This window comes from Branchiostoma belcheri, unplaced genomic scaffold, assembly GCF_001625305.1.
Source record: "Branchiostoma belcheri isolate BF01 breed outbred unplaced genomic scaffold, Haploidv18h27 scaffold59, whole genome shotgun sequence".
In the NCBI taxonomy this organism is placed as follows: Eukaryota; Metazoa; Chordata; class Leptocardii; order Amphioxiformes; family Branchiostomatidae; genus Branchiostoma; species Branchiostoma belcheri.
This window is the reverse complement of record NW_017804231.1, coordinates 1143799-1159962: the sequence shown is the minus strand read 5'-3', so window position 1 is coordinate 1159962 and position 16164 is coordinate 1143799. Positions and strand designations below refer to the sequence as shown.

General features: G+C 38.7%; 1 protein-coding gene across 14 annotated transcripts in view; it reads left to right on the top strand.

The window, feature by feature from the left end:
• LOC109482026 (vesicle-associated membrane protein-associated protein B/C-like) overlaps window positions 1-15699 on the top strand; it is a 16478-nt gene extending 779 nt beyond the window's left edge. The window contains exons 2-8 of one of the 14 annotated variants that reach the window (XM_019784668.1): window positions 2543-2695; window positions 6264-6376; window positions 8218-8295; window positions 9296-9409; window positions 11149-11253; window positions 12967-13101; window positions 14089-15699. In XM_019784668.1, the coding sequence (XP_019640227.1) occupies window positions 2543-2695; window positions 6264-6376; window positions 8218-8295; window positions 9296-9409; window positions 11149-11253; window positions 12967-13101; window positions 14089-14244 (854 nt within the window). In that variant the 3' untranslated portion in view covers window positions 14245-15699. Of the gene's footprint in view, window positions 1-2542; window positions 2696-6263; window positions 6392-8217; window positions 8296-9295; window positions 9410-11133; window positions 11254-12966; window positions 13102-14088 lie in introns of all 14 variants that reach the window. The other 13 variants (XM_019784666.1, XM_019784667.1, XM_019784665.1 and 10 more) reach the window with 13 other exon arrangements.
• Window positions 15700-16164: the final 465 nt, after the last annotated feature.

Here is a 16164-nt window from a genome sequence, read left to right as displayed (position 1 = left end):
GTATTACTGACGGTATCTATCACAGTTCAGTTGAACCAATTACTAAACAATAGCACTTTTGTTTAAGAAATTAAGACATCACAAAAGGAAGCTTCTTCAAGAAGCTTTCCATGTGAAAATTTCCCAGCTTAATTTTCAATTTTGTAATTCTTGATTTAGTCCTAAATTTTGTTGATTATAACCCCCATATGACTCTTTGAGATAAAATGAGAGATTTCCAGTTTGAAAGAAGACCTACTTGTGCCAATAATTACATTATGTAATGTCAGTCTTCTACCACTTTTGATTCCCTAAGTGTGTTAAAGACGAAATCGTACACCACAACATAGCTTGTTAAGGCCAAAGGTCATCTAGGTCAGTGTGCTGGACTAACCTTTAGACAAGATATAGCACGGTCGCTAATTCCAGGACAGACACGTCTACACGTACGCATTTTACTGCCCAAAAATTTAACCACCACTGTCAGTAGCCTGGCAAAGGTTTAGGAACGTGTAAGACTACTAAAAGGCCAGGATTTAGATAAGGATCATGCCTGATAATATATCTCTGGTTGGTTTGGCTGGCTCTGTTAAAGGTTTGAACTGGCTAATGCAATATTGATACTGATAATGCCATAAGAGGAATCACATGATGTTGTTTACTGAGGTCTTTTGCTGGTGGAGATTTGCCAAATTTATGAATAGACCAGTAAGAAGTGTGGAGACAACGGTTGAACCTATACTTCATGTACCAAAAGCGTACTACAGTTAAAGAAGGATTTGAGGTACTTAACATTGAGCGCCCCTATTGTCACAATTGATATTCCTGTTGCTGCCTCAACGGGAAGCCATTAAATTTCCATGGAAATCAAATCAGCATTGGAACCAAGCCTACCCAAAATTTTTATCTTGTACATGAATATTCCTATTGTCAGGAATGGTCATTGCGCCCCTCCCCCCTTTCTCTTACCATACAGCTTCCCTGTGTTATTTTGTCCTACAATATCAGATACGTGTCCCAAAGGACCTAAACACAGGACGATAACATCTGTCCCAATATGATTTTTACCTTTACGAGTACTATGAATAGTATGATTCGTTTAGCAACAAAAAGACTAGACGGCCTATGGCATGACGCGGGTGTACGTTCTGCTCACTAAATAAGTAATGAGGGTGAGTGATATTGACGAGAGAAGCTGCCTGCCTGCTACATGCTAATGAGGGTTTGATGTAATCAGTTAGCCGTTCACATATGACTGATGGGAACTACATGCCCTGAAATTATTTTTATGGGACGTGCATATGGTCAGAGCACATTACTATTTATTTAGGAGACAGAATTACATTGTTTTGTTATGACAGGGAATAAGGAAAGTGAGGAGGCATGATTATCTAGTAACAGTATTAACTAAACAACTGAATTTAGAACTGATTTTTGTAATATTTTGGAACCGGTAATGTATACAAGTGTAATAATAACACACATTGATCCAGTCTACGTGCTGCTGGTTGCAAAAACAGTTGAGTCAGAAAACCCCTTGCCTTTTTTGTAGTTGCGCTGCAACAAACATGGTGATGTTTATACATGATGTAGTTCAGCAGACAAGGTTTTTTGACATTTTGCCCAGGGCCATTATGTGTAGGTTACTCAGTGTCATTCTAACTTACCAATTGTTTGTTCACATATTCAAGCACCTCCCTCAATCCCTAGCAATAATCTACTTTGTCATTGTTGCTTTGTAATTTGTAGAATAACTTTATAACTAAGTCGGTTTTGTCCAAGTTGATCACTGGGCTATCTGGTTTATGTTACAAGCTACTTTGAGCTTGCAATTGGGTACCCAAAAATGTCAGCTACCCTGTAATTTGTAGTTGTGCCCTTCTACAACAGGTTTTCTATAATGAGGTGGCTGACATACATTGGTCCAAACAATGTGTCTTTGTACAAATATATGTACCCTTCACTTGACCCGTTCAAATACATGTATATAATAGGACAATTTGTCATGTTGTGTTGATTTTTTTATTCATACAAAAAAAAAAGGAGTGGCCCAACCGTATCGAGAAATGGATTGTTACACAGCCAAGAGTTACTGCTGTGAATTACTATTGTGACATAAATCTTGTCCCTCAGAGGTGTAGTAATATGCTGGGTTTGCCAGAAGGAACCAGATGGTGCAGAAAACAATTAATTCTGGTGTTGTAACTTAAGTATGGGAATTGAAGAAATTATCTCCAGTGTGTACTTGGGACCACTTCAATTTTGTTAGATGTGTGCTCATGGGGGAATAACATTTGTTGAAACATCATTTTTGCATATCCGAAATCTTCTGGTTAAGGTAACACTTTCATAGGTAGAAGCTGGTGTGTTGCGCCGAGGGGCTGTTATACTGGCTATACAGAAACAGAATTGTAACAAAAGTTTAAATTAGACTGTGAGGCATCAGCTGAAACTTGAATTTGAAGGCATTTGGACAACTTTTAGGAATTAAAGTTCAAACAGTCAAATGACAAGTCAGTTTTGAAGGTTTATAATTTTCATGAACTTTTTCTTCCCATTTCAGGACCTTTCACTGAAGTAGTAACATCAAATTTGAAGTTGAACAACCCAACAGACAAGCGGGTATGTTTCAAAGTCAAGACCACAGCTCCGCGGAGATACTGCGTCCGGCCCAACAGTGGGGTAGTCGAGCCTTCATCTTCCATAAATGTATCAGGTAAGGAAACTGATCATATCTGGGGTTTTAAATTTCACCAAGGAGGTATGATGTTATACCTTCTTGGTGTCTTTTTGAAACACATAATGTGTGTATCCAAGATAGCATGGACTTGTACATGTTTCATTAGGGGGATCATTTTTTGCTATGATTATGGAAAATACTAGTAGTGGCTATAGTTAGAGGTGAGCTTCTAAATGCTTTCCCATAGCATGTAAGTCACGCAAATAATTTTCAAATTCGGATTAATCATTGTTAATGAGTAAGATTAAAAGATAGTTGTAGTTGACTTGCTTGGATTCATTAAGAAACCAAAGGGCAAAAGTAATTTCAGCATCAGGCCTGATTGACAGTATCTGAGACGATCGTGATCAGATCTTATTTTGAGAACGTTTCCAAGAAAATTGTCTACTCCATCTATTTTCCTAAGAAAGCATCTGTACTGTACATACAACCAATTTTCTTTGGCCTGTATAGTGCAGCTTGCAGGTGGGTATTTTAATCCATCCTTGAGAGATACCCCAAACAAATACAATCACTGATTTCATTGTAGGTCGGGCAGAAAGAGAATTTCGAGAGCAGACTTGAGATTTTTGACTTGAGTTTTTTTTTCCTGTGTCCTGTCAACTGGGATTTACCCAAACATTACATCACGGTTAAGAACAGAAGCAGGGGGCTACACACAAGTGACAGATGCCCAGGCCTAACAGTGTGCCCCAGGGCTATTCACGGCTGCTATGGGTGGAATGCAGGACACTGTCCAAGAATTTAGCCCAGGCTAGAAGTGATGCTCTCGTTTATGTGCCAAGGAAACAGTTTACGACATAAAAGTGTGTGGCGATATGCAAACCAAAGTCTTTTAATGGTTTGATTGAAATACCTTTAAAAAATATTTTGTATTTGGATCATGGTGAGAAGTTGCAGTGTCACTGGGTACCCTCTAGTTCTGAGATGTCATATTTAACGATGGTTTCTGATGTCTATGTCAACAGCTACAAGCTAGGAATGCTGGCCGCTGTTAGATTTGGGGTAACACACATAGTTTGCTTTCATCGTAACAAGCTCCAGCACTTTGATTGCCAATACCTGGAAATGTTCCTGTCAGGTCGGCTTTTCATTGCTAACTACAAGGAAAACCACTTAACAAGTCATCATTAATCAATCAAAATGTGAAGATTTAAGGATGGGGGAAGATATTGAAAAAACAGCTAGTAGTAGTTGTACATTTTATCAAGGTTTGCAGGTTGCCCTTTGAAAGAAAGGTAACATTGTTAGAAAACAATCTTTTAAATTAGCAAGTTTGAAGAAAGAAATGCATCGGTCATAAATACTGTCCAAGTGTCAAAAACACCAAGTACCATATATACTGTCAATCAGGTCATGTTCATGGTAGCAAAAAAGTTTGCAGTCTGAGAATAATGGATATGTTCACAGAACTATATAACGGCGAATTATTTCTTTATGGTAATAATAAGTTTGTGGTACAGAAGTGACCGCGAAAACTGTGGACATAAAAATACCACAGAAAAAATTGTGAATTGCAATATGCACACCATTCAACATCCGCTAATGCTATGGTACCATACCACATTTAATTGGCACAAAAATTGCGTCAACCCAACTAAAGAACGTTGACCCAACTCAGCAATGCCACACACCCTCACAGTCACATAGTCCTCTGCATCTTGACCAACTTTCTCCCAAATGATATTGACTTGTCCGAATTCCATCCAGGATTGAGAGCACCTCAACACCTCTAATCACCGTGTGCCCCATTAAAGGAGTTCAGTAAGGGTGATGGGGAAATTGTTGTCTGACCTCTTTCTGTCAAAGAAGAATTTTGCTCCAGGAAGAAACTTATTACCAGTGATCATCACATGTTAAACCACAAAAATGCTGTTGTTGTATGTGGTTTCTCTCTATTGATAGCTTCTGAATTCATAATTTTTCAGAAAAAATTGTCCCATTTTGATTTATGACTACCAGTCATGTATTAATAAATTTGACCACTTATAGATACTCCTATACTCAATGACAAATGACTGTTGAATTTACAAAAACACCTGTATGATTATATCTGAACTATCCAATTCAAAATGTATTTATAACTTAAGAATTCTCCTCTTACAATTTTAGTAATCACTTGAAATTCAATATTTTTGTCCTAATGGTAATTACATGTAAAAGCACATTAATGTCTAGCATGGTAAGTAGGTCATCAAAGGTGACACATATGACAGGTACAACTTTTTTTCAACTTGAACAATAAAAATTGATCATCACTATACTAAACAAGATGTAATTCTAAAACTTTTAAAAGAAAATCATTTACAGTCAGCTAAGATCTATACATCATGTATGACCAATAGATGGATGAAATTTGACACCCTGTCATCGTTTTTGATCAAGGTGCAATAAAATAGGATGTAAAAATAAAAGTCGTCGTGCACAGTTTTATCCAGTAGAAATGGTCTGGCTGCACAAATGCTGTGGATGTAAACATTGGTTGAGTCCAATATCCATCACTGAGACAATCAATAGAAAGTCCTCTCGCTCCAGTAGGGTCGCAAAGTGTTTGAACACCTCGTAATTGAAGCCTGGCTAGTTGGAATGGCCAGTCTGTGTATGAGTGAATCTATCTTCTCCTGGTCCTAATGCATATTCAGAGGCCACACCAATGTAAGGACCACGTCTGGACAGCAAAAAACGACAAGGACAAGCTTTTTCAATGTGTCAAATTTGCATGTTTATGTTGTTAGAAGCATTACTGTCTAAATCTCATGCAGAAATACCTGCACAGCCCCAATTTTACCTGCACTAAGATGCATATGCACCCAGTATTTCAATGACAGAAGTTGCATAACAGATACCCTATAAGTATAAATCAACCTCTTCAAACCTGTTTATTACACACTTTACCACCAGTACTGTTAAATATCTGCCCAGCCTCCCATTGCACAAGATACAACACAGCCTGAATTACATGGATTATGTTTTACCCGCCTAGTAATTAAAAATCTATGCCTGCCTCATCACTCGCCTCTAGGCGGTAATGTCAAACAAAGCCTGCTCAATAACAGACCAGTCGATGCCTTTGCCTGCGGGAGTGTAGAAGTACAATATCTTTTATTGATATTCTTGTAGGCTCATGCTAGATCTAGCAGGATTACTTTCCAATGATTGGTGACGGGTCAACTTCGATAAACAAAATTGACTTCGTGCTAGGAAATTCGTTCGTGTATCGATTTCGAATTTTCGATAGAAGACCTGTTTTTGATTTAAGAGCAGGTCGGTATCACAGAAAGCAATAATGAGTATCATTTATTCTTTATTCTGTTAGTTTATTATTCCTTTTGTTTAGATGTAATCAGCATCATGATAAAATACTAAGCTAACTGCAATACTTCCTTCTCTGCAAGGAGTCACTGCTAAGGAAATTTTTTCCCCAGGCCTGAATATCTTTGACTAGTTTCTCCATTATGGAACTACAAAAGCTGTCAAGTAACTGTGAGTTCCCATATTACATGTATGTCTAAGTGATTTGTTGTTTTGTTTTTGTTTTCTCCAGTGATGCTCCAGCCGTTTGACTACGACCCCCAGGAGAAGAACAAGCACAAGTTCATGGTCCAGTCCATGTTTGCGCCCGAGGGGGGCATCGACAACGAGACGATGGTCAATATGGTAAGTGACAAAATGGTGAGGAAAGTCATGTTACTATTTGAGACAGCCTTGATGTTGGGAGGAAAGATCATGATATTTTTTTTGACCATTTTCCAGAACTAATAGTAATACCCCTGAAAGGTGCAATGATCACAATCATTCCTCCCAACATCTGCTTAGAGATTAGCACAGCTGTACAATCCTATAGTGTTAGCAGAAGGTTAATGCTTATATAGTAAATGTCCCATAAAAGGACAGCAAATTTTACCTGCTTTTTGCATTTACAGTACTGTATTTATAAGCAATGCAAAATAAGCAAGGCCTGTTCACTGGGCATATTACAACTTCTCTTGATAGACTTGCAATGGTTTACTTTTAGGTAGCAAAATTTCAAGATAATCTCAATGTATGGTCCAGCACAATCCAGCAAGGCAAAGTTGAAGTTGAAATCCCTTCTCCAAGTGTCATATAAAACCTGTACCCAATCAAGTGATTGCCTTGTATAGCAATAGCAGGCTGCCAAGTGTAACATTGCACATCCTGATATAAGTGGCACTCGCCATCAGTTGTGGAAAGTCCATTGAAGGTGAAAGAGTTGTAATAGTGCCAAAACAAGAACCTAGGAGTCAATGACTTGTAGCAGTATCGTATAAGATTGCACAAAGTTCTATATCTGTACTGTCAAGCCGCCAGAAGCAAAAATATAAGTGGTTTCAATCAAAGGATGTTGCATGAAATATTGGAAAATCTCATGAATGCAATACTCCAGATGGTTGTGGTTGGTTGTACTGTGGCAAGTATTTGTAGGACAGGCACTGGTAAAAGTAGAAATGTAGCTTAGGAAAATAAAGCACATAATGTATAAGTTCCTTGCTTACCTATCATTAACAGCATTGTTAATTTGGAAATTGTTACACAAAATAGTACATGCAGACAGAACATTCACATTTATATTCTATTCTAAATCTAGCTGTAGAAAAGCCATTCCTAATGTTTGATGTGTCATGGAGGTTGAACTGTCAGAAAACTGTCCGCTTGAACTCATCTCTTGAACTTTGACTTTCTGATTTCATAATCCTATGGTGGTGGTGGGGTATGGGGGGGGGGCAGAACGTACAACCTCTGCTGGTTATGGCAATCAGCCACTTCTTATAAAATCCTTGTAGCATTAAGGGCATTGTTATCAGAAGTCGGGTGGTAAGCTGACCTAGGTCAAAGTTCTGTGGTACAAAGTTGGCCAGACTTCAATGTTAGGAGCATTACGTGGCTGCCCCGGCCAGAATGACGTAGCGCGGGGACTGCGGAATGTTGGAACGAGAAGCGAAGAGCATGCCAGAAATGGGCAAGTTCACGTGGCAGGGCTGGGTCACGGGGGTCAGCCCAGCTGATGCCATATATGGCAAGGCCACACCCAGGGTGCTTAATCAGGCATGCTGTTGGACTGATCTGTTACACAGGAGAGTAATCCATGGACACGTTAGTGGACACATGCCAGGCTAAACACCTTAGCCTGGAAGCTTTTCAATACCTTCTATTAAAACATGAATACTTGATCTTTACTGCACTTTTTGTGGTTGCCTGTCATCACACCATAGTAACATATTCTTCAAGACACAGGGAAACTTTTGATAATTACTGGTTTATTTGTTTAAAAGATACAAGGCTGCTGTGGTTTAAAGCTTACTTAATACTAGTACCCTTTTCCCTTGTAGTGCCTAGTTTGTGTTCAACATTGAGTGACACGCTCTAAAGTGTTTAGGGCATTGTCATATGAAAAGCAACTATCTGGTTGATCAGCTCTTCCCTGATAGGCTGTTGTAAATCATGTGATGGACATGCTGTTGTGTGATTGGTTGTTGCAGTGGAAAGATGCAGACCAGACCCAGCTGATGGACTCTAAGCTGAAGTGTGTGTTTGAGCTTCCTCCAGAGGCCCTACAGGTCAGTACAACAATCAACCATGAAATCCTTCATATAATTAATTACCCACCAATTGACTACTCTAGTACAGTCAAACTTGTCTAAGATGACCACCCATGGTACCAAGGAAAAGTGGTCTTCGTACATAAAAAGCATGGCAAACAAGAGAAAAGAAAATCACAGCAAAAATTATGTTGTTATTGCCAGATGACCAGCTTATAGAGGTGGTCACTTGGGCAAGTCTGACTGTATGTCTATGTATATATAACAATAACACAGGCAATTTCAGATCTGCAACTCTTTTTTGGTACAATGACAATGGACTCTTTTAGGAACTGAAATGTATGGGACAAATTTATCGAGTTGTAATTTTTTTTCAAATTGAACAGAAAAAAAGAGGACACCAGAAATATGTTGAAATTGACATGTGTGTTTGTGGGTTGTACCTTATTGTCCAGAATTTGTTTCAGCTGGGATATCTCCATGGCAACCTGTCTCCATGGCAACAAGTCCACTAGCTGAGATTCTCCCAAATCTCCATATGATATTATGTCTGCCCTCATATAACATACTGCTTTGTCTTTATTGTTTGTAACTGTGCAAACTGTCATCAAAAATTAAGGCACTTTTTAAAAGTGCATTTTGAAACAGATGTATGATTTGACTTATAAAAAAATTTGGATAATAAAAGATCTTGAAACAAAGTAGTATCTCAAGATATTTCCTAAAATGTTGTTTTTGAAAGATGACATGGACCAAATGTCTGAAGTTTGCACAAAGTAATGTGAAGTTGAGTGGTGTGTTATGAGTGTGTGAATGAGTCTTCTGTGAAGGTGTGCTCTTTGAGAAAGAAAGTTGTCCTTTGTTTGTTTTGTCCACTCTTTCTTACATTACCAAGTTTAATTTTGCTTATCGTTTATATTTCATTTTTATTTTTGCTTCATTTTTCTTTCAACTGCAACACAGCAGTAACTAAGTTTCTTCTGGTCTATGTGTGTGTGTGTTGCCTTTTTTTTCTTAGGCTCTGGCTAAGGGGAAGACCAATGTATTCAAGTTGGAAAGCAGCACCCCACCGCCTCGCAAATCTGTGTCCGCGCCGTCAATCATTAAAAGAGTGCCCGTGAGACCAATTAAAGTAAATATTTCTGTCCAGGTGGCATCCTTGAGCAACCCGAATGGTTTGGACTGACTCTGTAACTACCAGAAGTCCTTTTCATGTTTGTTGAGAAAGTCAAAAGTGTTGCATTTGTCTTCCAAGAGTCCTCAGCCTGTTTCTTTTCATTTGTAAAGAATAGCAACGCAGTAAACAGTTCTCTTGTTGTCAATGTGAATTGCTGTTGACATGCAACAATCTTGTTTCAAGTCAGCTGTTTCTGTCATCTGTTTAAAGTGTTTTCAAAAAAGGAAATGGAAACTGTTCTTGAGGCACTTGTAATATACAAGCCAGCATGATTATTAATCTTCATATTAGACTGTAAAATTGTAGGGGAAATGCATGCATGTATCTGTACTACTAGGGAGTTAGTTAGAACTAAAGTATGTTGAACATAAATAGCAGCTGAAAGATTGTTTTTTTTTTTTAAAAAGACTTCCAAGAATCAAACCCCGCTCTTTGACAAATGCAACACTTTTGTGTGCTACTGATAAAGAAAAATCTCAACATGCTTTCATCATGTTTGGAATGTTGTGTGTTTTGTGAATGCTGTGTGTTATAATTTTATCTTTAGCATGCAGTGCTTTATCTTACCACTATGTGACGTAAGAACGTTTAGAATCTTGCCAAAAAAAAAATGGTAGACTTTAAATTAAATCATATTGGCATCGTCACCAGAAGTTCTCGAATTTGCTGCCAAAAGTAAATTAGTTGGAAGCTGATATACACATAAAATGAAAGCATGCTAAAGGTTAAAATTACATGCAGGGTGGGAAATAGAAATTATTTTATTTTCACACCCTGCATGTTTCATCACCTGTCTTGTACATGTTACTAACAACCTGTCGTTTTGTGTGTCTGTCAAGCATGCCAGATGTAACCTTGTTTCACAGATAATCTGAACTTTGGAAGAATCTCAGTTGTGGACAGTTTGTTTACATGTGGGCATGGAATTTGTTTTATACTTCCTTAACTAGTGACTGTTTCTAAATTTCATGTACAGTTGCTGTTTTTTCCGTTAAAGCATGCAGATTTGTTCAGAATGTGTCAATTGTGCAGATCTTCCTTTAAGATGTAACATCATATATGTCTGATGTCTTTGTAGAAATGTAAAAATGCTTGGAAGGACAGAGACATACAACTATTAACCAGTGTTTGTTACCTTTTAACTGCCCTGTTCTGCAGGAAGGAGTGGTGCAGAGTTTTTGCTAACAAGTAAAACAGAAACTAATCATGGAAAACCTCATTTTGAATGTTGTTATGCTGTGAAACTACTCATGGTACATTTGGTTAGGCCTAGGAAAAAAGGTGTGTTTCTGGTTTCCCGACCAACCCTACCGAAAAAAACGTTCCCTAGTCCCTAGCCTTTTTTTGATTGACCGCTAGTAAGGCTATAAAATTGTTGATATGACATCTAAAGTCAAACTCTCTAGAGTCTGAAATGTCTTTTAATGCATTTTTTCTTTAGTAAATCAGATTAAATATTTGTCCACAAGGTGGACAGGTCCTTTTGACTGTCCCGATGCATTGTTACCGGGGTATTTGTTGGATTTGTCTTTAAAAGAAAATCCCAACCTACCAACCCTAGTGTTTTCTAGACTGAAACCAGAAACACATTATTAAATTGCCTAGGCCCTATTGCAGCAAGTCTCAGGTGTTCATGGAAAGGCATAGGGGGTAGTGTTACTTGTTTCTAAGTGGAGTAGTCTGTGTTGTTTCAGAATGATTTGGATGCTGCTAAGGAAGCCAAAGAGGTGGCGGCAGTACCACCTGTCAAGCCCAACATCCCCAAGCCTTCTCCGGAGGCCAAGAGGCCAGTAACACAGGTAAGGGGCATTGGGAATTATCTTTTGAAGGAAAGCTCCTCTGTCTTACTTGAAAACAGGTCACACAGTTCTTGAACATTTGGTTGAACACTTAATTGAAAAATCTATTTGGTTTATACAAAGTTAGTTTTACACTCTCATCAGAAGTGAGTTGGTCTGATGAAATCTGACTTTAAGTTTGGGAATGAATGCACAGAGCAATTTTTCCTCGTGTTGGTTCAAAAGATCAAGAACGGTTTGTGTCCATGGTTGAATAAAGAGACTCTTTCTTACACAACCACATGGTTTATTCAGCCGACGTTTCAGTGAGTGTCTTTCACCTTCCTCAGGGCAAATCTGACTGGTTCACTGCACAACACAGGTGTCGTTTGCTTTCCCAAACGCAAGTTCGGCTGAATAAACCTGGTTATGAAAAAAAGAGTATCTTTATTCTGTGACTTACTAGTACCATCCTGATGAAAATTTTTATGCATGTGTCCTTGGTTGTATCCTGGGCAACCTTGAAAAACACAAAGGTTAGGCTGACTAACCGCTACCCGTGGTTCCTACTTGTAGTCATCTTACATTTCAAAAGAATTAATTGTGACCCCATCTAACTTGTGTGTGTGTAGGTTGTGCTATGTGCAGTTATGGCAGCAAATACTGTAGATGATGTAGGTTTTTATTTTTTTTTAAATGATAATATATGAAGATGACATTTAGTACAGGGACCTACAAATGTAGGTGATTAACATTTTAATAGGTTCATCTTTTTTTGGAGGGGGGATGTTGGAAGTGACAGCAATAAGATTTTTTAGGTTTTGAATGCATGAGGGAGTACAGAGTTTTCCATCATGAAAAGTTTACGTTATAATCACATTTAAGAAGAAGAGAGGCAGGTTAAATTGTAGACAGTTTTTTTTTTCCCATTTTCTTATATATAAAGTTCATAAATAAGGTGGTAAAAGGTCTGTGTTATGTTGCCTGGTAATGGTTTAGCAGGTCAGGTTAGTACACCTTGTCTATAGTTGTGTCTAAGTTTTCCTAAGGTGGCAAGGGCTATCTGAATTTGAATTGTGGAGTAATGTTTTGTGACATTTGGTTCTAAATCTTGTAGGAGGATGGTTAGCATTTCTGTTCGTGACCCGGTGATTGTAGTCGGGTGCTCAAAGTATTTCGGGCTTTGAAAACTTGTGTCAATGTCAATGAATCAGAAAAACGTATACAATTGATCTTTAAAGTTTGTTTCACTGATTTGTTGTTGCAAGGAAAAATGTGTTCAGCACAATCTCAGTCATGATTTTATTTGAGTCAAGATGAGATCTTTTATGGACAAATTTGTGGTGAACATTGTTTCTGTCATCTCGTGGCGTTAATCTCGAACAATCAACTGGGCATTGAGTGAAAAGAGTTTATCATTGGAAGTCAAGCAATACTGATGTATGGTTGTGTTATACATTATCCCTTTCTATATGGACTACAAGTAGGGCTACCACTACTACATGCACTCTTAAGTCAAGTCACCTGATGATTTTGTCTGCATCCTTGTATCATGTAATATTTCTTACGTATGTATGGTGTCAACTCTTCAGGTTAAAGTGGCTATCAAGGTAAATACATGTATATGTGTATGTAAAGTTGCAGTCAAGAAGGGTGTAAGTATGAGTTTTGGTGTACCTTGGTGCTGAAGTTGAAGACAGTATTTGAGTGGATCCCTGTGCTTTGCTGTCCCAGGAGGCCACAGTGGCAGTGAAAGCGGTTAATGTGGGTTCGTCTGCGAGCGATAGTGACATGAAGAAAGTGTTGGACGAGTGCCGACGGCTCCAGGCTGAGGTGTCCAAACTTCAGGCCGAGAATGCACAAATCAAGGTGTGTTTCCCACGGAACGTCTACAACCGGCTACGCTGACGGTTTCCGCAATCTTTCTTTCGTTTATCCCATCCCTAATGTCCGTTAAGTTTCCGCTGGATCTCTGGAAAGTCTCTTTGTCATTTCATCATCATCATCATTCGTTGTTGTCTCCTTGCCACCTTCCCGTGCCCTTGTTTGTTTTGGACTTTGTACGTTAATTTTGCCCGTCAGCTCCTTACGTCTATGCTGCAGATTGTTGCCCCCCTTCCCTTGCCTTAAATGCTCGTCTTATGCTGCCACTTTGTAAGGTCTTTTGGCGTATTCACAAAATAACTGTGGTGTCAGGAAGGTTTGGGTTCTGAATTCATATGTGCATAAGTGTACAGAAATGTAAAAGAATGCATGGGAATACTGAGTATTTAGGCTCATTTTTTTCTGTTCTTGATATTAGCCAAATAGTGCTGAACTTTAAGATCAACATAAAAACAGAGTCTGGGGGGAATCTGTGCCATGATACACAGTTTCCCTCCCAGCCCTCTGTTTTCATCTTGACCTCCTGCTAAATTTTTACTATAAAATATTCAAGAACCAAGGAAATACATCATTTTTGCCTTAGATATATATTTTTTTAGTTAGACATTGGAGTTAGAATACTTGCTACATGTTTGTATCCCAAAAGTCTATAACTTTGGTTTTAAAAGTGAAGTTAGCTTCAGCAAAGTTTTTAGAATGACATGGATATTGTAGAACTTTTTAAACTTAGTATTATGCATGTGGTTTGGAGTTTTCCCTTCAACTTTGTGGAATCATTATGTGTTTCAAAGTTACACCTTGTCATGTATGTCGTATGCTGGGCATATCTTTCAGCTTTCCATTGTCATATGTGTAATTGTCTCTGTCACACCCTCTCACTAATTGAATGTCAGCTGTACGCCATTCAAGTACTTGTGGCACCTTTTTTTAATGTTATTGACGTCACGTTTGTTTCCCTTTTGTTGTTCTCAGGATGACGGATTGCGCCAGCGCAAGGCCACACCGTCAGACAACCAGACGTTCACGACAGAGTTTGCACCCGTAGCCCAGCGCAGTGCCATCCCGCCTGTACTTTATCTACTCGCTGCACTTATTCTCGGCTTTATTCTGGGCAAGTTCATCCTGTAGAAAGCTTCGTGGGTTGTGTATCAGCATAGAGGAAGAGGGATAGGGAATATTAAAAAAAAAAGGTTTAAAAAAAAAGAAGAAAAAATATTTGCAGGTTTGTGACTGGAGCAGTGGCCGGGATTGTGCAGAATTGTTCATGCACAACTCTGGCAGGGGACGTGGCACTCTCCCTCTTGCACCCCAAACAAAACGTTCAAAATCAAAAAGAAAGTTACTCCTAACTCGAAAGGTATAAACCATTCTTTTTACCGAGCAAGGGCAAGCGTATGTAGAGTCCAACAGAGTCCTATAAATGATAGCAATCCGCTTCGTTTGTGTATAAAGTCTAGCTCTGCAGATTATTGAACAGCCGCATAACTCCTTTGCCCTTGCTTGTGAGAAGAGATTGTTCTGTTCAGCCTTTTGTGTCTCTTTTTCTCTCCCCAGAAAATGAATCTTTGTTGCTAATCAACACAATTTACTGTCTGGGCTACAGACAGTCTCTTTCCCTTTCAGCTTGGAAATATGTATATGCGGGATGTTTTCAGGGTATTGTGTGTCTAACTTGATATTCATCCAAAAAAAACACAGTGTGTGTTCCCACTATGTCGCTGTAAACGTTGAAAGGCAACTTTCGTTCAAACAAAAAAGAGAAGTTTCAGTGGTTAGTCTATGTCACAAGGTGTTACTTGGATGTTTTCGTATGTTACATCCAAAATCTACTCAGTCTACCTTGTACGCTCGTCAGCAACAGCATGTAAGTGTGAGGAGAGGTACACAAGGAACTGGGGAAAACGTTCTTGGAGGCAGATGTTGGTAGTAATTCTAAGGAGCAGTGTGGATTGATGTACTGACTGTTTTCTGTACTAGTGGGAGAGATATACTGAGAGAGGCTAGGAAGGAGGGGAAAAGGGAGTTAGTACATTAACTGATTGTTGGACTATCGCATGAACAACAGATTTCTAGTTGTCTTACTATCTTTACAACACTGACCGATTTTGAAGCTGGAAGAAAAATACACGTAGAAAGGGATGTGACTGGTTGTGAGTTTATTTCTTGTTACTTCAGTGTAGCAGAAATGGGTAAACAATACTGTTGAGTTGAAAAAAAAAGTGTCCTGAAACTAGTGCAGTTTTGTTGCTGGATTCCTTATTTAATGAATGTATAAACTGTCACAAATGAGCTAGAGAGTTGCTTCTATCTCATTGTTCTTCCCTTTTTATTAGTCATTATTGTATCGTCCAAACGTTTTATGAACGCTTGTCATGGTGAATACGTATGTACAACAAATCTCAAAGTAGCTGTAGATCTAAGAACCTTTGATTCCCATGATTTGACTGAGTTCAGGTTGTGCTTACAACATGTACAGCAGTAAGGCCCCACACTAAGGCAATGGGTTTGTCTTGTTCACTTTTAGACTGGTTACTACGTGTATACAGGTCTACAAGTGTCAATTAAAGTGCTTGTAAAATAGTGCAGAGGGTCTCGTGTCTTTCCATTGCTGTGCAGAAATGAGTCATCATCATCATTCGGTGATTTTCTGGTTATTTCCTTACAAAGTAAGTTGAACCTAGCCTCTACCAGGCTTCGGGAGGCTGCTGAAAAGAGTAGCAATTGGCCAAATAGAGAGATAACATGCCAGGGGAGTTGGTCTGGTAGAAAGTACAGCTCTTGCGTACCAAATCCCATAGAATGTTATCTCTAGCCAATTTCTTCCACTCTTTACGGTTCCCTCCCGAAGCCTGGTAGAGGCTAAGTTGAATCAACACAGCTGTCAGCAATGTTTTTTTACATTCAGCCTCATATCATGCGGGCTGTTTTACCTACCATACCATACATGTAAATGTCTGAATTTACCTACCATACATGTAAATGTCAGAATTTGAGATAATTGCACAAATTTGTTGAAAAGTGGAAGTAAATTACAATCACACTAAGATT